At 36.0% G+C, this 25,286-nt stretch overlaps 1 protein-coding gene across 11 annotated transcripts in view; it reads left to right on the top strand.

Moving 5' to 3' along the window:
- Window positions 1-25,286, top strand: part of LARP4 (La ribonucleoprotein 4) — a 220,007-nt gene that overhangs the window by 169,176 nt on the left and 25,545 nt on the right. For 9 of the 11 annotated variants that reach the window (XM_072797960.1, XM_072797959.1, XM_072797961.1 and 6 more), the window contains 7 exons: window positions 942-1,089; window positions 1,729-1,881; window positions 5,251-5,326; window positions 10,144-10,280; window positions 11,921-12,024; window positions 14,989-15,099; window positions 16,185-16,238. In XM_072797960.1, the coding sequence (XP_072654061.1) occupies window positions 942-1,089; window positions 1,729-1,881; window positions 5,251-5,326; window positions 10,144-10,280; window positions 11,921-12,024; window positions 14,989-15,099; window positions 16,185-16,238 (783 nt within the window). The remainder of the gene's footprint in view (window positions 1-941; window positions 1,090-1,728; window positions 1,882-5,250; window positions 5,327-10,143; window positions 10,281-11,920; window positions 12,025-14,988; window positions 15,100-16,184; window positions 16,239-25,286) is intronic. The other 2 variants (XM_072797962.1, XM_072797954.1) reach the window with 1 other exon arrangement.

The raw sequence follows: 25,286 nt of genomic DNA, 5'->3' as shown, positions 1-25,286 counted from the left end.
CCGGTGGCGCAGCAGTTTAGCACCACCTGCAGCCCAGGACGTGATCTGGAGACCCTGGATCGAGTCCCATGTCGGGCTCTCCGCATGGAGCCTGCTTCTCCCTCTGCCTGTGTCTCTGCCTCTCTCTCTCTCTGCATCTCTATGAATGAATGAATGAAATCTTAAAAAAAAAAAAAAAAAAAGATCGCTGTTTTGTTGTTTTGTTTTTTTAAGATCTTGAGTAATCTCTACGCCTAACACGAGGCTCAAACTTGTGACCCCAATATCCAAGAGTTGCATACTCTACTGAGTCAACCAGATTACTGTTTTTGACTTGGGAAAATTTTCCAGTGATAGAATCACTCAGACTCAAAGGTCTCTCGTCACAGCATAGATGGCAATAAAAATTACGTTCTCTGGAAAATATTTCTAGGTAACTCAATTTGCTGTAAATACACAATAATGCTAAAGATAGTTGAATAGTGTGAATAAATTTTATGACCTTTGTAAGTAGATTGGGATAAAGCAGCATTTATGTTAATTGTTAACAGGGATAATATTTTTTGTTGTATAGGTAGCTAAGTTTTATACATGTACATTTCGAGTCCATCTCCTTAAAAATATTTATTTTCGGGGCACCTGGGTGGCTCAGTGGTTGGGCATCTGCCTTTGGCTCAGGTCGTGATTCCAGGGTCCTAGGATCAAGTCCCGCATCAGGCTCCCCATCTCCCTCTGCCTATGTCTCTGCTTCTCTGTGTGTGTCTTTCGTGAGTAAATAAATAAAACCTTAAAAAAAATTTATTTTCAAGATGAGCCCAAAATTTTAAAATATAATTTAATACTTATAATTAAGTTACTTAGTATTATTGGGGTTTCTTTCACGTTTAAAATAAAAGTCATTATCTAAATTTGTAATTTTAATGTGCTTTTAAAATTTAAAAATAGGTCCTTTGATTATTTAGCAGGTAACATCTAAAGGAACTGGTTTAAATCCTAATGCCAAAGTATGGCAAGAAATTCCTCCTGGAAATCCGGATGCCACTCAAGTAACTCATGGAACTGAAAGCTCTTGGCATGAAACAGCAGCCACATCAGGGTCTCATCCTGAGGGTAAGTCCTAAATATTTCAACAGTACAAATCATATTTAGGTTTAACATATAACCAAACCAGTTTATAGAACTTTGGGGTGTATCTTTTGATTATTTGATTAAATATATTTATACATGCTTAACATGTAGTTTGTACACAGTTCTTACTTATTTTTAGTATGAATGGATTATCACTAATTTCAAATAGTAGCTTTATCTTTCGGTCTAGCATTTAACCCATTCATGATATGGTAGTTATAAATTAGTTTTGATATACCGTCATTGGCAATGCTATTTACTCACTGTTTAACTATGGGTATAACTTAACTTCTCTGTGCCTGTTTCTTGTCCTTCTATAAAAACATTAATAATTACTTTTGGCATAGGATTTTCTGAGAATCGAGTGAACAAAATACATGAAGCTGCACAGAGTTAGTACATAGCGCTATGAGTTTAAACTATTGTTAATCATTTTAGCTTGACCATAATGGTAAACTTCTCTCCCTCAAGAAGAAAACTCTTACTATAACCATGTGGACATTTTCCCAACTGATCAGATTCCTTAAAATATTATTGTTATAGAAGATCTAGTGCCCAGGGTTCCTAAAGATAGGATTTAAAGAATTCCTATTTACTTTCAGTATGTTTTCTTTAATACAGGTAATACAGAGCTTTCAGATGATATGTGTAAAGAATATGAAGTAATGTATTCATCTTGCGAAACCACCAGAAATACTATAGGCATTGAAGAATCAACTGATGGGATGATTTTAGGGCCAGAAGATCTGAGTTACCAAATATATGACGTTTCTGGTAAACTTTATACTTTTATTGGTAAAATGAGCATACAGTACACTAGTGTTTTTCCCCTTACGGTTTATCATTTATTGTTCTAATAAACCTTTGGCATTGATCACTCTGTTTTCTAATTTGAAGAGAACTGTGTGTTATTGAAATGCTAGGTTATTTTTATAAATCTGCTTTCAAGTGGACAAATGTGAAAATTGTGATTTAAAAAGAATATTTAAAGATCCTATTAAAAGATAATATGAAATTAAAGATAAAAGGAAAAAATAGTCAATATAGTTAAGAGACCTATGTTACAATTTTTCAGAGAGCTTTCAAGTTTCAGAGAAACTTTTCAAGTTTCTTGGCATTGATTAGTTGGGAGCAATGCAAGTTGTCAATTTTCCCGTTACTTTTGTTAGTATGAAATGCATTTATAAATATGAAATTGCAGGGATTAATTTTGAGAAAATGGCTGTATTAAAAACATTGTTCTACTACAATTCAACTTGTGAATTTTTTTTCACATTTATTTAATTAACAAGGGTAAGTACTTGGCTTGGACTTAAAATGGATAAGATTTAAAAGAAACTAAAAATGGACCATAGACCCCAACTACCTATCTTAATTTTTCTGATTTAAAGGATCTCTTTGGGGCAGCCCTGGTGGCTCAGTGTTTTAGCGCCACCTTCAGCCCAGGGTGTGATCCTAGAGACCCGGGATCGAGTCCCACATCGGGCTCCCTGCATGGAGCCTGCTTCTCCCTCTGCCTGTGTCTCTGCCTCTCTCTCTCTCTCTCTCCCTCTCTCTCTTTCTCTCTCTCTGTCTCTAATGAATAAATAAATAAATAACATCTTTAAAAAAATAATAATAAAGGATCTCTTTGGAAAATAAATGTAAAAAAATAATAAATTTTAAAAATGTAATAGGGAGTAGTCTTTCTATTGCTGCTTAGTTCTGTGACTTCAGTCAAGATACATTAACCTTTGTCTCCAATTTCCTTACTTATTATAAATATTTGGACTGGATTTCTAAGTTTTGTCAGCTTCTAAATTGATTTCTGAAATGGCATAGGTGATATTCCATATAATAATTTAAGGTGGTACGTTCTCCTCCCTACTTGTGGTCATAATATACCTGATCACTGGGTATATTAAACATAGAGTTGGTTTTAGTAATGTGGCAACTAGTTGATATTTTAATAAGTTTCCTGTAATGACATTGAAAAGTATCCTGTAATGACATTGAAAAGTGAAATCATTGTTCATATTTAGCTAGCACATTGAGGTGGTTGGATTTTGTATTAGAAGGATTGGATGGCTCAGCAGTTTAGTGCCGCCTTCAGCCCAGGGCCTGACCCTGGAGACCCTGGATCGAGTCCCACGTTGGGCTCCCTGCATGGAGCCTGCTTCTCCCTCTGCTTGTCTCTCTCTCTCATTCTCTCTCTCTCTGTCATGAATAAGTGAGTAAAATCTTTAGAAAAAAAAAAAAAATAAGGGCAGCCCGGATAGAAGGATTGCATATACATAGAAATCGTATGCTTCTTACTTTTTTTTTTTTTTTTTTAAAGATTTTATTTATTCAGGGCAGCCTCGGTGGCCCAGCAGTTTAGCGCCTGCTTTTGGCCCAGGGCGCGATCCTGGAGACCAGGATCAAGTCCCACATCGGGCTCCCTGCACGGAGCCTGCTTCTCCCTCTGCCTGTGTCTCTCTGCCTCTCTTTCTTTCTCTGTGCCTCTCATGAATAAATAAATTAAAAAAATAAAATCTTTTAAAAAAAGTTTTTATTGATGGGGGTGGGGGTGGGGGCAGAAAAAAAAAGTTTTTATTTATTCATTATTCATTTCAGAGAGAGAGCACCCAAAGCAGAGGGGAGGGGCAGAAGCAGAAGGAGAGGGAGAGATAGAGGGAGAAGGGAGCCTGAGGCAGGGCCAGTCCCAGGACCCTGAGATCATGACCTGAGCTGAAGGCAGACTCTTAACCATCTCAGCCACCCAGGTGCCCTTTCTTATATTCATGTTTAATGAAGTTAATCTAATACCTAATACCACTTTGAATCTTGAGTAGTAAGACAAAGTAGTAGCAAAATCAGGTGCAAAATGTATTTATTTTTATATACATTCTTTTGTCTGTTTTTAAAGAAAATTAGCGCTTAGTCCCTAATGCTTTTTAAGAAGATGACAAATTATATGCTTTGAGTCTATAATGTTTTGTGTAAGATTGTAATAAAAAAGTTCTTCAGGCTTGAGTTCTGAAAAAAAAGTCTCGTGATCTGAGTTTAAATAACTGAAAGCATAGAGGGCTGTGAGAGTTGATTTGATCATTTGGATGTTTGTTTTAAATATTCCTGGGAAGGGACGCTTGGATAGCTCAGTGGTTGAGCATCTGCCTTTGGTTCAGGGTGGGATCCCAGTCCGGGATCAAGTCCTGCATCGGGTTCCCTACAGGGAACCTGCTTCTCCCTCTGTTTATATCTCTGCCTCTCTTTTTGTGTCTTTCATGAATAAATAAATATAATCTTAAAATAATAAATAGTCCTAGGAAGATATAGTGCTCTACAATCAAGAAATGAAAAGAATAGGGTGGCCTGGGTGGCTCAGAGGTTTAGCACTGCCTTTGGCTCAGGGAGTGATCCTGGAGACCCAGGATCAAGTCCCACATCAGTCTCCCTATATAGAGCCTGCTTCTCCCTCTGCCTGTGTCTCTGCCCCTCTCTCTCTGTCTCTCTCATGAATTAAAAAAAATATTAAGAGATAAATGTTTAAAAATATGACTAAGAATCAGATTTAGTACCAATACAGATGTGTAGACATATATAGATATATATTCTAATTTGTTTAGCTAGTTTCTTCAAATTTAGATTACTATTACTTTTGTTCTTTGAGCTTTCATTAAAGGAATAAGTAGTTACCACATTTTTTAAAAAGATTTATTTATTTATTTATGATAGAGAGAGAGAGAGAGAGAGAGGCAGAGACACAGGCAGAGGGAGAAGCAGGCTCCATGCCGGGAGCCCGACATGGGACTCGATCCCGGGACTCCAGGATCCCGCCCCGGGCCAAAGGCAGGCGCCAAACCGCTGAGCCACCCAGGGATCCCCAGTTATCACATTTTTAAAGTATTTAAGGTAGTGTTTTACAGTAGGGTAGCCAGGTACCTTCAGTATTAATAGTGTTGTGTTCATTACTTGATAAAATAATTTTTAAAGTGATCTGAAATCTATCTAAAGAAAGGATAGGTTGAAATTAGTTTGACTTTGTTATAATTCAGTTAAGCTGAATTCTAAAAATACGGTTTTGTTGTGAATTTTAATTTGTTCATATTCTGAGTGCAATATGTAATGTTTACTACCTGTGATAATTTGGTATTAACTTTTTTCTCTGTTTTTTAACTTTAGGAGAAAGCAGTTCAGCAATTTCTGCAGAAGACCTAAAAGAATGTCTGAAGAAGCAATTGGAATTCTGTTTCTCCCGGTAACACTATTCATTTTTGTTTTTACTGAGATTTCTCATTTTTTTAATAGTTTAGTTAGTGGGGCACCTGGGTGGCTCAGTGGTTGAGCGTCTGCCTTTGGGTCAGGTCGTGATCCTGGGGTCCTGGGATTGAGTCCTGCATCACGCTCCCTGCGAGGAGCCTACTTCTCTCTCTGCCTCTTTCTCTGTATCTCTCATAAATAAATAAATAAAATCTTAAAAAAAAAAAAAAAGAATAGTTTGGTTAGTAAATGTAAAATATCTGTGAAATGGAGTGAGGAATGGTGGTTTTAATTTACTTCAGTGATTTTTTGGGGGAGTATATTCTTTAGTCTGTTTCTTAACTAAATTTAAAGATGTAATCTCTGATTGGATATACCAAGGATCTAGGCTTCGTGGAAAGATAATGAAATACTGGATTGGATTACTTATGGATTGGCTCTTAGATACTTTTCCTAGGAACATATTCCTGTTTAGGATTCTCATTAAAAGTGATTATATTTTGGGACACCTGGGTAGCTCAGCAGTTGAGTGTCTGCCTTCGGCTCAGGGTGTGATCCCGGGGTCTAGGATCAAGTCCTGCATCAGGCTCCTTGCAGGGAGTCTGTTTCTCCCTCTGCTTATGTCTCTTCCTCTCTCTCTCTCTCTCTCTCTCTCTCTCTCTCTGCGCCTCTCCTGAATAAATAATATTTAAAGAAAAAAGTGGTTATATCTTAATGTATATATTCATAATTAGCTTGTATAACGTGTGATCATGGAGTTATATTTAGCAAGATAGGTGGATGGGCATAGAATTTATGTTACCAGTGTCTTCTATTAAATAAGGAGTTCTTTCAGGCAAATGTTTCAAGATGTCTTTTCTTTTTTTTTAAGATTTTATTAATTTATTTTAGAAAGTGCACGCATGGGCCAGGGAATGGGGAGGGGGAAGGAGGGAATGTCAAACCAACTCCATGCTGATTGCAAGCCTGACATGAACCTCGGTCTCACAACCCTGAGGTTATGACCTGAGCCAAAACTAAGAGTCAGCTACTTCACCAACTAAGCCATTGAGGCGCCCCTAAAGATGTCTTATTTATAGATAACAATTATGTAGGTAATTAATAGTTTAGATCTCATAAAACTTCAGTATTATAAAACTGCTCCTTCCAAAATAAACAGAAGTTTGGATATGTATGCAAAGGTAACACCTTCTAATTTTCTTATATGTGGTGAGAAGTAGGACCAGTAAACCAATTTTTCAAGCTGGAAACCTGGATTTTATCATAAACTAACTTTCTTTTCTTTTTTCTTTTTTTCTTTTTGTTTTTCTTTTCTTTTTCTCTCTTTCTCTCTCTCTCTCTTTCTTTCTCTCTCTCTCTTTCTTTCTTTTGTTTATTTTTTAAGTAAACTCTATGCCCAGTATGGGGCTTGAACTCATGGCCCTGAGATCAAGAGTTTATGTGGTCCACCAACTGAGCCAGCCAGGCGCCCCTAGACTTCTTTCTTTATACATGATATATTCTTGACTCAGGTTTAATTGTTTTTTTAATTTTAAGATTTTGTTTATTTGTGAGAGACACATAGAGAGAGGCAGAGACATAGACAAAGGGAGAAGCAGGCTCCTCACTGGGAGCCTGATGCAGGACTCTATCCCTGGACTGGGATCAGCCCTAAGCCGAAGTCAGACGCTCAACCGCCAAAGCCACCCAGGCATCCCAGTTTAATGGATTCTTTATCTGAAATAGCCCCTCCCTTTTCCCCTCCTTTTTATTCTTTGACTTTATAATCTAGTACAGGATAAAACAATAAAAATAGGAGCTTTCTATCTTTAGTCATTTGTGCCTGTGATACAATTCTTTTTCTGTAACATACTTGCAATAGTTATTTAAAAATTTTTGCCTACTAACTGGATCGTTTATGTGTTTGCTTATATTTGAGTTTTTTTTCTCTTGGTTCTCTGTCATAATTTCCTGCCTTTTTGTTGTCTTACAAATTTTGATTATATGCTGGACATTACATATAAAAGAAACTAGGAGCTGCAAGTAATGTAATTTTTCCCTCTAGACAAGATTTGAGCTTCTAGTAGGTGGAAGTAGATTCATTGCTTCAATCCATTCAGGAGTTGAGCTGGGTTAGGGCTGAGCAGCCACTTTAATCAGACTCGGTCTACCTCTGATTTATCTCTGTTCCTTAGGCATCACCTTTTTTTAGTCTTTTGACTTAGAAGTTGCCTGTTAACTGTTACCTCAATCCTGAAACACCAAGGGGAATTTAATCTTTTTCTTGAGAGGTTTGAGGTTAGCTCTTTAGTCTCTTAACCCTGTTAAGCTTCAAAATCTGGCAGATGTCTTATGGGGGAGACCTACTTGTGTTTGATGCAAGCTTTGTCCATCCCCAGGAACTTCCACAAAACCACAGAGATATTACTCTCCCTTTTCAGCCTGACTCCCATCTCCCTCCTTAGAGCACAGGAAATGTCATATGGGGGGAAATCTGCTGTATGTTAGGAGCTCCTATAGTTGGCAGTTCACAGTGCCAGTCCTGGGCAGCGGCCTAAAGCTCTGCTGGTTTCACTCTGGCCCTGGAGCTTTGAATGCCTGCAGGAAAGAAAGATCATCTTTCTGGAATTTAATTTTGTTCTTGTAGCTTTTTTCCTCCATCTCCAGAAACATGGTTTTTGGAATTTAGCCAGGCTTTTTAGTTGTTGGAGTAGGTAGGAGCTCTGGTTTTTCATGATTTCCAACATCCTACTCAGAACTTTGATACTCAGTTCAAACCAACTAACTGTCTGATTGGTCTGTGACTCAACAAAATTGTTATTAGTGCATATCAGGTATTGGTCATAGTAGTCAAATCATAGATGTGATTTATATCCATTAATTTGACTTCTGACAAGATACAATTTCTTTAAAAGTTTGACCAAGGTTGGGCCACTAGGTGGCTTAGTCAGTTAAGCATCTGACTTTACTCAGGTCGGGATCTCAGAATTGTGGCATCGAGCCCTACATCGGGCTCCACACTCAGCTTGGAATATGCTCCCTATCCCTCTGGCCCTACCCCAGTTTGTGCAGGTACTCATGCTCTATCTCCAATAAATGAATAAAATCTTAAAAAAAAAAAAAAAGTTTGACCAAGGTTTTATAAGAATAGACATGTTGAAAGTCAGAGTTGATTTAAGCTATAGCTTTTTAGTTGTATATTTTGTGTACAGGGACACCTGGGTAGCTCAGTCAGTTTAGGATCTGACTCTTGATTTCAGTTCAGGTCATGATCTCAGGTTTGTGAGGTTAAGCCCATGTTGGGGTCAGCTCTGGGCATAGAGCCTGCTTAAGATTCTCTCTCTGTCCTTCTCCTTCCTCTCCCTCTCTAAAAAACAAGAAAAGAAAAAAAAAAAAATAAATAAAATAAAATAAAATAAAAAACAAGAAAAGAATATCTTTTTTTTTTTTTTTTTTTTAAGAAAATCTCTTGATGAAAATGATTTTACTATGTTCCTCCTTTTTTGCCAAAATGATTTTAACCTTTACTGGTGTCTTCTCTATTCTTTTTTGCCCCCAAAGCAACCTGTTGACAATTTTAATTTTTAAAAAGTAATTTCTACTTTATCTTAGTAAAACATGAATGCAAAGTCTTTTGGCCCTACTCTTTGCCAGGCACTAGGGCCTTGAAATATATTTTGAACAACAAAGATTCTTCATGGAACCTGTATTCTGGCTGGAGGAGACAAAACAAACATAATTTTTTTTAAAGCATAATAACTTAGAAGTGTGCTAGGTGATAAGGTCTGTGGAAAAAAATTAGAGGGCAGCCCCGGTGGCGCAGTGTTTTGGCGCCGCCTGTGGCGCACAACATGATCCTGGAGACACGGGATCGGGTCCCACAACGGGCTCCCTGTATGGAGCCTGCTTCTCCCTCTGCCTGTGTCTCTGCCTCTCTCTCTCGCTCTGTGTCTCTCATGAGTAAATAAAATAAAATCTTTAAAAAAGAAAAAAATTAGAACACTGTAAGCAAAGGAAGGGGAATCAAGAGTGCTTGGGTGGTTTCAGTTTTAAATAGGGTCATTGAGAAAAGGTGGCTTATAAGCAAAGATAGCTTTGCTTCAGAGATCTGCCATGAATAAGACATTATGAGACTATGATTTTACTTCGGTGTGTTACAAGATTTTATGTGTAAGATGGAAGTGTTTATATCTTTTTTTTTAAGATTTTATTTATTTATTCATGAGAAACACAGAGAAAAAGAGGCGGAGATATCAGGAAGCCTGAAATGGGACTCAGTCCTGGACTCCAGGATCATGCCCTGAGCCAAAAGCAGATGATGCTCAACCACAGAGCCACCCAGGCGTCCCTGTTTATATCTTTAAAATAAAAAGGCAAACATACTGATAAAAAATGAAAACATTCAGAAATTTTAAACCCCTTACAGTTAAACTCACGATTGAAGCCATAATTTTCTCTATATGCATATTCTAACATCAATAAAGTGTTTGTTTTTTTTTAATGATAAAGTGTTTGTGAGATGAAACTACACTGTATGTAATATTTTATAACGCATTTTTCAATTTAATATTGTTTTACTGCATATCAGTATAATTCCATAAAGTTCCCTTGTTCAAACCTTTTGGGCATGATTCAGAAACTTTCGGCGATTCAGAAATTTTCTGAAAGTTAAGAGTATACTTGTGTATTATGTATTTTCATAGTTCATTGTGTTATTTCTGGTAGCATAATCTTGTTTTCCTAGACTTAGTGACAAAAGTAAATAAGGCACCTCTTTTTTTAGGTACTTTTTAAGAATTGTTTGTTTTATGGGACTCTTCTGTTTATTCCTTTCAGAGAAAATTTGTCAAAGGATCTTTACCTGATATCTCAGATGGACAGTGATCAGTTCATCCCAATTTGGACAGTTGCCAACATGGAAGAAATAAAAAAGCTGACTACAGACCCTGATCTAATTCTTGAAGTGTTGAGGTGTATGTAAATCATACCTTTTAGCTTATTTTTAAAGTCAAAAGCTAAATTAAATATTCTTTTGATTTCTGATCATACAGGGAATTTTTTTTTGTTGGCTGTTTTTTTAAATTGTAGTTGACACATATTATTTTCAAGTATACAATATAGTGGTTCCACAATTCTATACATTAAGCTGTGCTCACCAGGCAGGGAATTGTTAACTTCCTATTTTTTGTTAATCTAGTAGTTCCAATAATTTATCTTTATTTTTACTGACTTGGTATATAGCCTCTCTATCAATTCTGCACTGTAGTGGTTCATCCTAATACCCACTTACTCAAGAATAAGCAATTAAATCTCAGTTTTCTGGGCTTTTAGAAAGTCATATATATGTATCGTTATCACATCTTGTGAATCATTCTGTTTTCAAACTTTTGAGCCCAAGTAAGAAGTACATTTTATACACATTATGCACACCACAAACCCACAGACAACTGAAATGGTAATTATTCAGATAAATACTAAATACTTGGAATTAACTTTTTTTTTCCTAAATTGATTCCACCACCTGTTAAAGAAGTGCAGTCTGTAGTGTGACAAATAACTACTCTAAAGTTTGATAAAGAATTTGAGGTTCTAAGCATATTTAATGGTGTTTGTGTCTTACAGTCTTATATCAGTATTTCTTGGTAATCTCTCTTAGGAAAAGTATACCAAAGTTTTAACTGCTTACCCGAATAAAGGCAGATCTTCACTTTTATATGAAATGTGTCATTGAAAATGTTTAAAAGTTAAATATAACAAGTCCAATAATAGACTTAAATGAACATAGAGGCTTTCCATTCTCAGAGGGCTAAAAACATTTATGAAATCTCTAATTGGTTTGTGCAGTGGTTTCTTAAAACAACCCAGTCTTGTCATCAAAAAAAAAAAATCAACCAAGAGATCATTGGAATCCTCCACCTCTAAGGGCTGGAACCTAGTACTTACACCCAACTTTTCTTCCCTGTTTCTTCTATTCTCACTACTTACCTGTTCAGAGAGAGATATGGCATATTATCTCTCTGAAGAGACTGGAAATAAAAGTTTTCACTATGTGGTACTATCTTCATTAAATATTTCCTCAAAGTCAGCATCTATAAGATGGCTTCTCAGTGTCTGTAATAGTAGGTAAGAATAAATATGTTAAAATCAAAGGAAAATTACAGTCATTTGAGTTTAATTCTTGGTTTAAGTGCTTCTTAAACTTGAATTTTAAGAATTTTTTTCACATGTCAGAATGCAGTTCTGTAAGCCAGTCATAAGAGTGGAGTGCAAATACACTAATTTTTGTTATCTCCAGAAATCCAGAATTCAGTAAACACAGGGTAATTACCTTGTTAGCTATGTATTATAGACTCCTAAAAGTTTTTCAACCCCAACACAGTCCCAAGACACAAAGTACGTGCCCTGTATATTCAAAGAATAACATTTGACAGTGTTTTTTGTGTATTCTCAAAATATTTTGTTACAGCTGTAATCTTTGGTTCTCCAATTTAATTTCTTTAAGATATTAACTTCTGTTAATGTATTCACTTGGAAACAGAAATGAATAATTTTTAATGGCAATATTAACATCTTTCCTTGTCACTTTTGGATGAAACGCTTTTTTAAATTTCAGCTTCTCCCATGGTGCAAGTTGATGAGAAGGGTGAGAAAGTGAGACCAAGTCATAAGCGTTGTATTGTGATTCTTAGAGAGATTCCTGAAACAACACCTATAGAGGTAAATTATTAAGCGTTGTTAAAGATGAGTGTGTTCTTTAACTGTTTAAATTGAGTATAAACAAGGTATAAATCAGTGCCCTCATATCAGTTACTGTGAATAGGATAAATTTTGTTTTGTAAACTCTAAAACACTGGAAGAATGGTACAGAGGAAGGAGGAAGACATAATTCCATTTTCTTAGAATGATAGACTGAGTATTGCAGTGTTATTAGTTGTCAGTTTATTGATTTGAATGGCAAGCAAAATATAAATAGGCTCTTTTGAGAACTTGAGGATTCATATGAAAGAGTAAACTTAGGAATAAAGGAAAATAAGAATCAAGACTAATTCTCTTGGCTAGCAAAAATAAAGCAAAATTGCAGGCATAAAGATGGTGTGGTACAGGTACAAGAATAAAATAACATTTGAATGAAACAATATAATCCAAAAATAGATGCTTATATAGTAATGTATGTATAACAACATTTATTTAATAATTAGGTTTAACCAAGTATTGTGCAGTATACTTTATGGTTACTTAAAGCCTAAGGTTTTGTTATCTCTGTTTCACAGATAGAATAACTGAGCCTTAGTATGGTTAAATAACTTGCTTAAGGACACATGGGCTGTTTAAATGGCAGAATCTGAGTTGAACTTGCTCTCTCTGATTCCAGAGCCCATGTTTCTTAACCAGTAAACCACAGAACTTTACACTGGTTTGCCATGTTAATGATAATAAGTTAGAGGGACACCTGGTTGGCTCAGTGCTTGAGCATCTGCCTTCAGCCCAGGGCGTGATCCTGGAGTCCCAGGATGGAGTCCCACGTCGGGCTCCCTGCATGGAGCCTGCTTCTCTCTCTGCCTGTGTCTCTGCCTCTCTCTCTCTGTGTCTCCCATGAATAAATACATAAATAAAATCTTTTTTAAAATGATAAGTTAGAGATGAAGAGGAGTAATAACTCCTCTTCAGTAGTAACTGATAGTAATTGGTCAACCATTTATTATTTTATTTTTATTTTTTTAAAGATTTTATTCAGTTATTCATGAGAGACACAGAGAGAGAGGTAGAGACACAGGCAGAGAGAGAAGCAGGCTCCATGCAGGGAGCCCAACGCGGGACTTGATCCTGGGACTCCAGAATCACGTCCTGGGCCGAAAACAGGCGCTAAACCACTGAGCCACCCAGGGATCCTCTGGTCAACCATTTAAAAAGAATTTTTAGACTCTTGCCACCTAACAAATTTGGCACATTAGTAGTTAATCGTTTTGCCCAGAGTCATTCAGTATTAACTCTCCAGAATGAAGATTTCCTAAACTTAGAAGCAGTGAGAAAAATTAGAAAAGAAACTGTCGCTAGATAGATCTTCTATTTAAAATTATGAACTATATGTCAAAGTAACAAATTAAAAGGAAAATCGCAGAATGGGAAGAATTTTGCATTATTAAGAAACAGTATAGGATATATGAGCCAAACTGCCTAGGTATTTGAATTCTAGCTTTTACCTGTTAGCTCTGTGACCTTGGATTCAATACCTAACCTCTTTTGCTTTGTTTTCTCTGTCTGTTAAATGGGATATTAAATACGTAACTCATTAAATTTGTGAGAATTAAGTGAGTTAATATATAAAGAACTTAGAGCATTATTTGGCATGTAAAACCAATCAAAGTTTAGGTAATATTTTTATAGTTACTGTAATTTACACTCTGAATGCATAAACAAGTCACACATGAAAAGCAGGAAGGAACAAGGCAGCAACATACTGTTCATTAAGAAAAAGTGAAGGAAGTGCAGATGACTAAGATAGCTTGACAAAGATTATACAAACGAATCAGTTCATTATTCATTTAAGAGAATTAGAAATATTTGGAGTATATCTGTGGATTTTTGAAGGTAGAGATTGGTGGGTGGCAGTCTAACAGTTCCACAGATAGTTCTACAGAAATGTAATTCTGGACTGGATGAGCATTTTATTAATTAAACTTGGTGATATTTCACCACTTCTATAGTGTCACAAAACTCAGCTGGTTGCCTATGTATTTATTTCAAGTAGTATTTGACCCAAGCAAATATCTCTATAAGTAGGGACATTCTTCTTTTAATTCAGTGCAGTAAAAATTTAAGGGAGTTAAAATACAGGTTAGACTTCACTGTCATCATGTTGATTGTCCCATCAGCTTAGTAATTACCTTTTTAAAAATGGATACCTCATGGTAGTTTGGTATTTTATGGGGCATTTTAACCTGATCAGATTGTTTATATTTGGGAATTACTGGTTACTACTGAATTTCTCCTTGAACTCAAATAGGTATTAGACAGAATGGAGTTCGGAAGCATACAAATCTGAGTTTGAGTTCTTCTTTGTGACAGTGTGAGTAGGTTAAACAATTTGAACTACCATTTCCTCAGTTGTAAAATGGAGATGATAAATCTTTTAAACAGAGTTGTTTTCATTGTAAATCTATGTCTCCTGCTGCATGAATGTAATTTCAGTAGATGTTTCTTTTCCCTCTATAACCATTTAGAAATGCTTAATGTTGACTTCCAGTTATTTTCTTTCTTTTCTTTTTATGAACTATTTTCAAGCTGTGAGCTGTTTACATAGGTTTGAGTTTTTTTGGTAATCCTCCTTTTTGAAATACATGTATTTGTTTTAGGGTTCAGTTATGAAATTTCAGTTTCAATAATGGAAAAATAAAGATACCTTTGCACAGAGTTCATGTTTGTGACTCTGATATAGACAGAGCAACCTGGATTGAATGAGGTTGAGAAAATAACTGACACCTAGAAAATGTTAATGGAGGACCTTTTTCTTTCTTTCTTTCTTTTTTCTTTTTTTGGATAATGGCAGGTCTAGAGAGATTTTACCAGTAAGGGAAATTTCACTTGCCACTAAAAGTGAAACGCTTCAGTTTAGCTGATCTTAAAATTAGATTCTATCTCAATCATATACAAAATTTACACTAAAGTTTTCTCTTTTTTTAGGAAGTTAAAGCTTTGTTCAAAAATGAAAACTGCCCCAAGGTGATAAGCTGTGAGTTTGCACACAATAGCAACTGGTATATCACTTTCCAGTCAGACACAGATGCACAGCAGGTGAGAAGAAAACTTTTCTTCTGATTTGAAGTCTTGGTGGCAAAAAAAAAAAAAAAAAAGTAATGGTATATTTTAACTGAGAAATATATGCTTACAGCAATATTTGTGAAGACTGTTGATCACCTTGTTCACCTTTTTGGTTTTGTTTAATTGGTGTCCTTTTTGATTGTGTTCTTAAAGCCTTTACAGTTTCAATTTAAGAAGTTTCCTATTGATAAAAAGCACAATTTTAAAATTAAAAATTGGGAACCATGTACTCAGTAGTTAGTATTAGTATATACATACTAGGCCTGCAATAAATATATAACTTCTTTTCTGATTTTTGGAATTTTGACATTAATGATTTTACTCTTACATGTTGTCATATCCAACCTAAAGAGAAGTAATATTCGCATTGAAACAAAAACAAAAATATCTCTAATAGCATTTTAAAACTGCTCACTGATTGGTTGGTTGATTTTTGAAGTAAACTATACCTCCAGTGTGGGACTCAAAGTCATGACCCCGAAATCAAGAGTTGCATACTCCACCAACTGAGCCAGCGAGGCACCCCACTGATTTTTTTTTTTTTTTTTAATTCTTCGTCTTAGAAAGCTGTCTGATTGAACCATTCTTAACTAAATATATAGTGATATTTTGGGTCTGTTGGGTTTTGTGCATTTTTTCTGCAATAATCCATAGTAGCTAATCTACAGTAAATTTGAATTTTAGCTGAGGTGTTTTTACATTTTCATTCCTTACCACCTGAATAATGGAATTGATTTTAGAATTTTTTACTGTTTAGCTTGGAGATAGTTACTAAACTCTACCAAACTTTTAATAAAATAAAATAAAGATGGCTTTGGGGCACCTGGGTGGCTCAATGGTTGAGCATCTCCCTTTGGCTCAGGTTGTGATCCTGGGGTCCTGGGATGAAGTCCTGCATCAGGCTCCCCACAGGGAGCCTGCTTCACCCTCTGCCTATGTCTCTGCCTCACTCTCTGTGTATCTTATGAATGAATAAATAAAATCTTTAAAAAAAAAAAAAGATGGCTTTAATGAAATGTTTGAATGCTAATAAAAGCTCCTTTCTGCTTTGTTAACAGGCTTTTAAATACTTAAGAGAAGAAGTTAAAACATTTCAGGGCAAGCCAATCATGGTAAGAAATGTTTGTAAGTAGAGGCTAGTGTGAAGCCAGAAAATTGTTGTTGCTTGTCTGTTTGAGAATTTAAAAAATACATTTGGATATTTTATAAAACCTGTCATGATTTCAAAGAAATTTCATATGATGAGCTAGAAAATTAGTTGATAGGGTAGCAATTCTTTCCAAAGGCCTACCTTTAGACTGCATGAAGTTTTAGTTAGATGCTCATTGACAACATGAAAGATAATCAAAATGAAGAGCAGGAATAATTTTTTAGTAACAGAGGTGGAAAACCTTCCCTATACTGTCATCCTCATCTCAAAATTAATTGTGTCACCATATTGACGTTCATCCGTTTGGGAATCTGGGAATTCTCATTGATGACACCTGCTCATTGTCTTTACAGGTCTTACTTTTTCTCAGATTCAGTGGAATCTACCTTTAAAACTTCTTTCAGGGATCCCGGGGTGGCTCAGCAGTTTAGCGCCTGCCTTCGGCTCAGGGCGTGATCCTGGAGTCCCAGGATTGAGTCCCACATAGGCTCTCTGCATGGAACCTGCTTCTCCTTCTCCCTCTGCCTGTGTCTCTGCTTCTCTCTCTCTCTCTCTTCTGTGTGTGTCTCATGAATAAATGAATAAAATCTTTAAAAAAATAAAATAAAACTTCTTTCAATTATGACTACTATTGTTTAGGCTTGAACAGTTGGAGTAGCCTTTAATGATTAATGCCTTCAGCTTTCCCCCAACTTTTCTGTTCTCCAGTTGTTATCAGAGCTACCGTCTAAAACTGAATCCTAAGGCACCTGGGTGGCTGGGTCAGTTAACATTGACTCTTAATTTTAGCTCAGGTCTTGATCTCTGGTTGTGAGTTCAGGCACCACATTGGGTTCCATGAATCCCCAGCATGGAGCCTACTTTAAAAAATAAAAATAAATGCATAAAATAGAATCCTTAACATTCGCTTACTTTTGATACTCTATTTATTCTAAAAACTGGACATATTTAAATCTCATTATTGATGTGTGGCAGGTGGTATTATTACTTTCTATAATTAAAAATGAAGAGACCTGTCATTTATTCTATTTCCTCTGCTTCTCCCTATAATCCCTCTCTCCTACTTGAGGCTATAAAGATCTTCTAGGTCTTCTAATAGCTTTGAAGTTTTGTATGTCAGATTTACGTCTTTGATATATTTGGAATTAATTATCACGTACAGGACATGATAGGAATCTAATTTTTTTCCATGTATGGAAAGGCAGTTATCTCAACACTTAATAATTTGTTGAGTGGTCTATTTTTCCACAACTTGTGTGTAATGTTGCATCTGTCAGGTCGGCTTTAGGTTCTCTATTCTATCCGTCTTTATTGAGCCAATATCAATATGTTTTTTTTCAATTTATATTTTATATTTATCAATATAAATATGTTTTAACTACCATAGTTTTAGAATATCCTATGTCCTTATGCAAATCATCCCTCCTTACTCATACTTATTAAGATTGTCTTGGTTCTTCTCAGACCATTTTTTTCTGTATGACTTTTATCATTTCTTCCTTAAAGTAATTTTTGTTGCTTTCCACTTCTCCTTGGTAGCTTAATGATCTTTTTAAAAAAATGTCACTGCCCCCCCCGATTAATTAATTAAAATAAAAACATCACTGCAGGAACCTGTCTAAATTCCTTTATTATGTCTAATGAAGATCATCTGGCAGAGAGCATGTCATCTACAAATAATCATTTTGATTATTCCTTATACTTCCCATTTCTTAAAGCTGATTGCTTTTTTGAAATCTTAAATGTAGTATTAAATATATATATATTTATTTTGATATTATATTTATTTTGATATTTTGATATCTCTCTCTCTCTCTCTCTCTCTCTCTCTTTCTAAGGGTGCCTGGGTGGCTCAGTTGGTTTAGTATCTGCCCCTTGATTTTGGCCCAGGTCGAGATCTCAAGGACATGAGATGGAGCCCTGCATTGGGCTTTGCGCTCAGCAGGGAGTCTGCTTCTCTGTTTCCCTCTGCCCTTCCCCTGGCTTCCTTTTGTGTGCAAACATTCCGAGCTCTCTTTCTCTCTTTCTCTCAAATAAATAGATAAATCTTTTAAAAATATATGCATAGATATGTTTCAGTATAAGTACTGTTGTCTGCCATTTTGGCTTTTGTTTATGGTTCCTTTAATTAGCCATCACATTGCAATGTTCTTGCTAGGAGATTTACAAATTCACATTAATTTTTATATCATTCATTAAAACCAAATGACCTAAGACCCAGAAAGACAGGTGCAGGAGCCAGAAATCATATTCCAACCATTGATCCTGCTTTCAGCCACAAGCTCTTTGATCTTGGGTATGTCAGGTTACCTCTGAGGTCCTGGTTTATTTCTTTGAAGTGTGCATGCTTTTCATTTCTGAAATTCTGTGATTCACAAACAGTGATCTTGGAGGACAAAAGGATTAAATGACTAATATTGTCCACCTGTTGATAATTTCGTTAAGACACAGTGCCTCATCATGTTTTAATTTTCTTTTTATGACTGAGAATATTAAGTTTTATTTGGGTGTCATAACTGATAAATATTACAGAACATGTCAAATAGAATATATATTTATATATTCCTTTTATATGTCTATTTCAGAATTTAAAGTGTGAAAATACTTGCATGTTCTAAAAAACTCAAACAGTATTAAATAAAGAATAATTAATTCAGTCTCTCTTTCCCAGATTCCTTCAGTCCTTTCCCCCAGAGGTGATGAGCATTTTTCTATAGCCACCTAGGAATTTTCTTCTCTACATGATAAAGAATGTACAGTAGACATCCACCTCCTCTTTTCATTTAATAGATCTTCAAGATCTTTTCATTCACTGTTATTTCAAGTATACACACAATATTGTTCATGCACATCACGATTTAATTATCCATTTTTCTCCGTGAGTGAGCAGTGATTTATTTTTCTAGTGTTAGGAACATCGTGTCTTACATTTTTCTTTGGGATTTTTTTTTTTTTGTAGTAGAGTACACATATATACAATTTACCATTTTTTTAGCATTTGCATTTACATTGCTGTGCAACTATCACCAGTATTTGTCTAGAATTTTTTGCATCATTCCATACAGAAAATCCATGAAACAATAACTGCTTATCCTTCCACTCTCTAGTAATCTTCCTTCTAATCTCTGTCTTTATGAATTTACCTATTTTAGATACTGCAGTTAAGTGGAATCATGCAGTATCTAGCCTTAGATCTGGTTTGCTTGTTTTCCCCGTTTTTAAGATGAAAACTGGGGTTATTGATTTGAGATCATTCTTTTTAACAAAGGTGCTTATAGCTATAAATTTCTCTCTTAGCACTGTTCCCTGCATCCAATAAATTTTGATGGATTGTGTTTTTGTTTTCATTCATCTCCAGTTCTTTTTTTTAAGATTTTCCTTATTTATTTGAAAGAGGGAGAGAATGTAAAAACACAAGCAGGGGATGCACCAGGCGGGGGGGAGGGAGAAGCAGACTCCCCACTGAGGAGGGATCCTGATGCAAGGCTGGATTTCAGGACTCTTGGGATCCTGACCTAAGCCGAAGGTAGATGCTTAACCAAGTTAAGCATCTACCTTAACCACCCAGACACCCCTCCAGTTATTTTCTAATAACTTCCTTATCATTTTTTTTTTGACCCATTGGTTAAGAACATGCATTGTTGAATTTCCACATATTTACTAATTTTCCACTTTTTCTTAATTACCAGTTTCATTCCAGGATACTTCGTATGGTTTCAGTCTTTCTAAATTTGTCAAAACTTGCTTTTAGCACAACGTATAGTTTATCATGGAGAATGTTCATGTACACTTGTGCAAAATGTATGTGGTGTTTGGTGTACTGCCTTATTAGTTCAGATTGGTTTATAGTATTACTCAAGTTCTCCATTTCTTTTTTTTTCTTCCCTGACAGGGATTTTTTTTTTTTAATTTTTTTTTAATTTTTATTTATTTATGATAGTCACAGAGAGAGAGAGAGAGAGAGAGAGAGAGAGGCAGAGACACAGGCAGAGGGAGAAGCAGGCTCCATGCACCGGGAGCCCGATGTGGGATTCGATCCCAGGTCTCCAGGATCACGCCCTGGGCCAAAGGCAGGCGCTAAACCACTGCGCCACCCAGGGATCCCCAGGGATTTTATTTTATTATTAGTTTTAATTCCAGTATAGTTAACACCCAGTGTTATATTAGTTTCAGGTGTACAAGGTAGTGATTCAGTCTTATACATTACTCAGTGCTCATCATGATAAGTGTACTTTTAGGGCAGTCCTGGTGGCACAGTGGTTTAGTGCCGCCTGCAGCCCAGGGTGTGATCCTGGAGACCTGGGATCAAGTCTCACGTTGGGCTCCTTGCATGGAGCCTGCTTCTCCCTCTGCGAGTGTATCTGCCTCTCTCTCTCTCTCTCTCTCTCTCTCTCTCTCTCTCTATGTCTCTCATGAATAAATAAATAAAATCTTTAAAATATATATGTGTACTTTTAATCCCCTTCATCTATTTCATCCATCCTCCCACCTACATCCCTTTTGGTAACCATCATTTTGTTCTCTGTGGTTAGGAGTCTGTTTTTTGGTTTTTCTCTTTTTTTCTTCATTTGCTTTGTTTCTTAAATTGCACATATGAGTGAAATCATGGTATTTGTCTTTATCTGACTTAACTCACTTAGCACTATACTCTCTAGATCCATCCATGTTGTTGCAAATGGCAAGATTTCATCCTTTTTTTATGGGTAAGGTTCTCTATTTATTGCTCTTCTGTCTCATTATTTATTCTTGAAAGACAGTCATTGTAGTCTCTATTGTAGCATTGTCATTGTCTTTTTCTCCTTTCACTTCTGTCAGTGTTGCTTTATTTCAGGCTCTGTTGGCAGATGCATATATTTATATTTGTTTTATCTTTTTGCTAGATTGAACTTTTTTATCAGTATATAATGTCCCTTGTGGCTTGTAACCTTTTGTAACTTAGTCTGTTTTGCCTAATGATATAGTTGACCCTTGAACAACACGAGGGTTAGGAGTGCTGACCTGTCCTTACCCAGCATTTGAAAATCTACATACAATGTTTGACTTGCAGAAACTTAGAACTACTAGCCTACTGTTGTTGGAACCCTTATAATAACAAACAGTTGATTAACAAATATATGTTGTATATTGTATGTATTGTATTCTTACAGTAAAGTAAGCTAGAGAGGGCAGCCTGGGTAGCTCAGCGGTTTAGTGCAGCCCTCAGCCCAGGGCCTGATCCTGGAGACCCTGGATCGAGTCCCACGTCAGGCTCCCTTGCATGGAGCCTGCTTCTCCCTCTGCCTGTGTCTCTGCCTCTCTCTCTCTCTCTCTGTGTCTGTCATGAATAAATAAAATCTTAAAAAAAAAAATAAAGTAAGCTAGAGAAAAAGTTATTAAAATAAAGGAAGACACTTGGGTGGCTTAGTTGATTAAGCGTCCAACTCTTGATTTTGGCTCAGGTTATGATCTCGGGGTCATGAGATTGAGCCCCAAGTTGAGCTTTGTGTTCAGCAAGGCTCTGCTTGAGATTCTCTCTTTCGTTCTCCCTCTCCCCTTCCCCTAATTCGAGAGTACTGTCTCTCTAAAATATATAAAAATCTTTTTTAAAAAATAAAATAAAGGAAGAGAAAATACATTTACAGTACTGTACTGTATTTATTGAAAACATGCATATAAGTAGACACGTGCTATTCAAACCTGTGTTGTTGAAAGGGTCAACTGTATAGACATCTTAGATGTATTTTGGTTACTATTTACTTGGAATGTCCTTTTTCATCCTGTTACTTCCCATTTCTTTGATTTAAAATGAATCTGTTATAGATAACATATAGATGGATCCTGGTTTGTTTTTTTAATTCAGTCATAGAATTTAAGCCATTTAAAGTAATTACTGATAAGGAAGAATAATTCTTCCATTTTTAGTATTTTCTGTATGATTTTCATATTTATTTTCCCCCTCAATTTTTCTTTTTTTCAAGATTTTATTTGAGAGAGAGCAGGAGAGGGATGGGGGAGGGATAAGAGGAAGAGGGAAAAGCATACTCCCTGCTGAGCAGGGAACCCAAGATAGGGCTTGATCCCAGGACCCTAGATCATGACCTGAGCCGAAGGCAAATGCCTAATAGACTGAACCACCCAGGTGCGCCCCTACCCCCCAACTTTTCTATTACTGCCTTTTTTATTTCCTTCTTTCCTATTCTATATTTTGTTAAAGTGTGTGTGTGTGTGTGTGTGTGTGGTTCTCTTGGGGGTTAAAATAAAATTTATAAAAACCTCATGTGAATAATGCTTAGTTACAATAGTATTCAAATACTCTGCTTCTGTACTTCTGTTTTATTCATTTCTCATTTGTCTTTTAAATTTGATAAGAGGAGATCCCTGGTGGCTCAGCGGTTTGGCGCCACCTTCGGCCTGGGGCGTGATCCTGGAGTCCCGGGATCGAGTCCCACTTCGGGCTCCTTGCATGGAGCCTGCTTCTCCCTCTGCCTGTGTCCCTGAGTCTCTCTCTCTCTGTCTCCTGAATAAATGAATAAAATCTTTTTTAAAAAATAAATAAATCTGATAAGAAAAAAAGAGTGGGGTGCTTGGGTAGCTCAGATGGTTTTGCGTATGCTTTTGGCTCAGATCATGATCCCAGGGTCCTGAAGTCGAACCCCCCACATCAGTCTCTGTGCTGAGAAGAGGTTCCTGCTTCTCCCTCTTCCCTGCCCCCCTACTTGTGCACATGTACACTTTCAAATAATTAAGATATTTTTTTTTTTAAAAAAGGGGTGTCTGGGTGGCTCAATGGATGAACGTCTCCTTCGGCTCAGAGCGTGATCCTGGGGTCCTGGGATTGAGCCCCGCGTCAGCCTCCCCACAGGAAGCCTGCTTCTTTCTCCCTTTGCCTGTGTCTCTGCCTCTCTGTCTCTCATGAATGAATAAATAAATAAAAATCTAAAAAAAGGAATTATATACCAAAAGTATAATAATAATCTCTTTTATGTTTACCTATGTAATTATCCTTACCAGTGTTCTTTATTTCTTCTTATGGCTTTGAGTTACCCTTTGGTATCTTTATTTCACCCTGAATAACTGCCATTAGCATTTTTTGTAGGATAGGCCTACTGATTTCCTTTACATTATTTTGTTCCTACGTTTTTTTCCTGATTACTCTCAGGTTTGTAATCTCAGGTTTGTAATGGTTTCTGTTAGTTCATTGAACACCTTTAAGATAGCTGGTTTAACATCTTTGAGCAGTAATTCCAATATCTGGGCTTCCTTTAAGGGGTGGTTTCTATCAAATTCTTTTTTTTCCTGTGAATGGGTCATAGTTCTCTGTGTGTTTTGTAATTTTTTGTTGAGAACTAGATGTTCTGAGTATTAATTACCTTTAGACACTATTCTGCCATTTTTATACATTTTTTTGGTCTATATATGCAAATATAATTTTAGGGTAAATTCCTAGAAATGAAATTGCTAAGTTGAAGAGTTTATGCCTTTGTTTAATAGAATTAACTTAAATTCATACTAGTATTTTTATTTCTTTTTTTTTTTTAGGATTTTATTTTATTATTTATGAGAGAGAGAGAGAGGCAGAGACACAGGCAGAGGGAGAAGCAGGCCCCATGCAGGGAGCCCAATGTGGGACTCGATCCCAGGACTCCAGGATCACACCCTGGGCCCAGGGCCGGTGCCAAACTGCTGAGCCACCCAGGGATCCCCTTTTTATTTCTTTAAAATGTGGTTGATTCTGATTTTTCTACTTAGGTTTATGGCTGTTTTTCTATAAAGATTTTCTTAACGATTTGTGATTATGTAAGTGTTTAGAGATTAGTTTTATCAGATGTGACTGTTACTGTGTTAGTGGTACTTCTGTGGAAATTTTTTTTTTATAGCAAGTTTGTAAGACTGATAAATCTTTTTCTTTATGCCTTTGGATTTTGAGTCTAGTTTAGTTAGCTAAGGCCCTCTCCAGAAAAGATTATTTTTTAGTCTGTTTTTAAATCAACTTTACTGAGGTATAATTTGCATAAGATATTTGTTTTAAGCATAAATTTTTATTAGTTTTGGGTTTTGAGGTTTTTTGTTTTTTTTTTTCCAGTCTCCAACCATCCACAACCACCAATCTAGGCAGTCACTGATCTGCTTTCTGCAGCCATAGATTTGTCTTTTCTGGAGTTTCATATGAATGAAACTATACAGTATATTCCCTTGTGCTGGACTTCTTTCACTTGCCATTATTTTAGTGAACCATATTATTGCATGTATTGGTAGTTCATTCTTTTATTGCCAAATAGTAGAAATGTACTGTAGTTTGGTTAGTCTCTTTTTAAATCTTTTTTTCTATTTTAATAAAGTTTGATTGTTGGTCTTACTATGAATTATAAGAGTTCTTTATAATTCCTGGATATAAGTTTTTTGTCAGGAGTGTGTTTATATTGCAAATCTATTTCCCCTAGGCTGTTACTTGCCTTCTTGTTTTCGTAACAGTGCATATTTGAAGAGCAGAAGTTTTGGAGGTTTTTGTTATTGTTGTTTTAATGGAAGCGTAGTTGATGTACAATATTAGTTTCAGGTGTCCATTGTAGTGATTCAAAATTTATATACATAGGAAGTGATCACCATCATAAAGCTAGCTACCATCTGTCACCATACAAACTTGTTACAATATTTATAACTACATTCCATATATATCCGTTACATCCCCATGACTTAACTTATTTTATAACTGGAAATTTGTACCTTTTAATTTTCCCCTATTTCATCCATCCTTCCACCCTATTCCCCCCTGGCAATCATCAGATTTTTATCCTGAATAAGTGAGTTTCTGTTTTGTTTGTATTGTTTGTTTAGATTCCATATATAAGTGAAATCACCCAGTATTTTTTCCCTGACTTATTTCACTTTGCATGATATTATCAGTGTTGTGGCAAATGGCAAGATTTCGTTCTTTTTTAGAGCTGAATAATATTCCTGTGTGTGTGTGTGTGTGTGTGTGTGTACAATGCTTTCATCTATTGATGGACACTTAAGTTGCATTTATATCTTG

This window comes from Canis lupus, chromosome 25 (genome assembly GCF_048164855.1).
Source record: "Canis lupus baileyi chromosome 25, mCanLup2.hap1, whole genome shotgun sequence".
In the NCBI taxonomy this organism is placed as follows: Eukaryota; Metazoa; Chordata; class Mammalia; order Carnivora; family Canidae; genus Canis; species Canis lupus.
The sequence above is the reverse complement of the archived record's forward strand: the minus strand, read 5'-3'. Positions and strand labels throughout refer to the sequence as shown.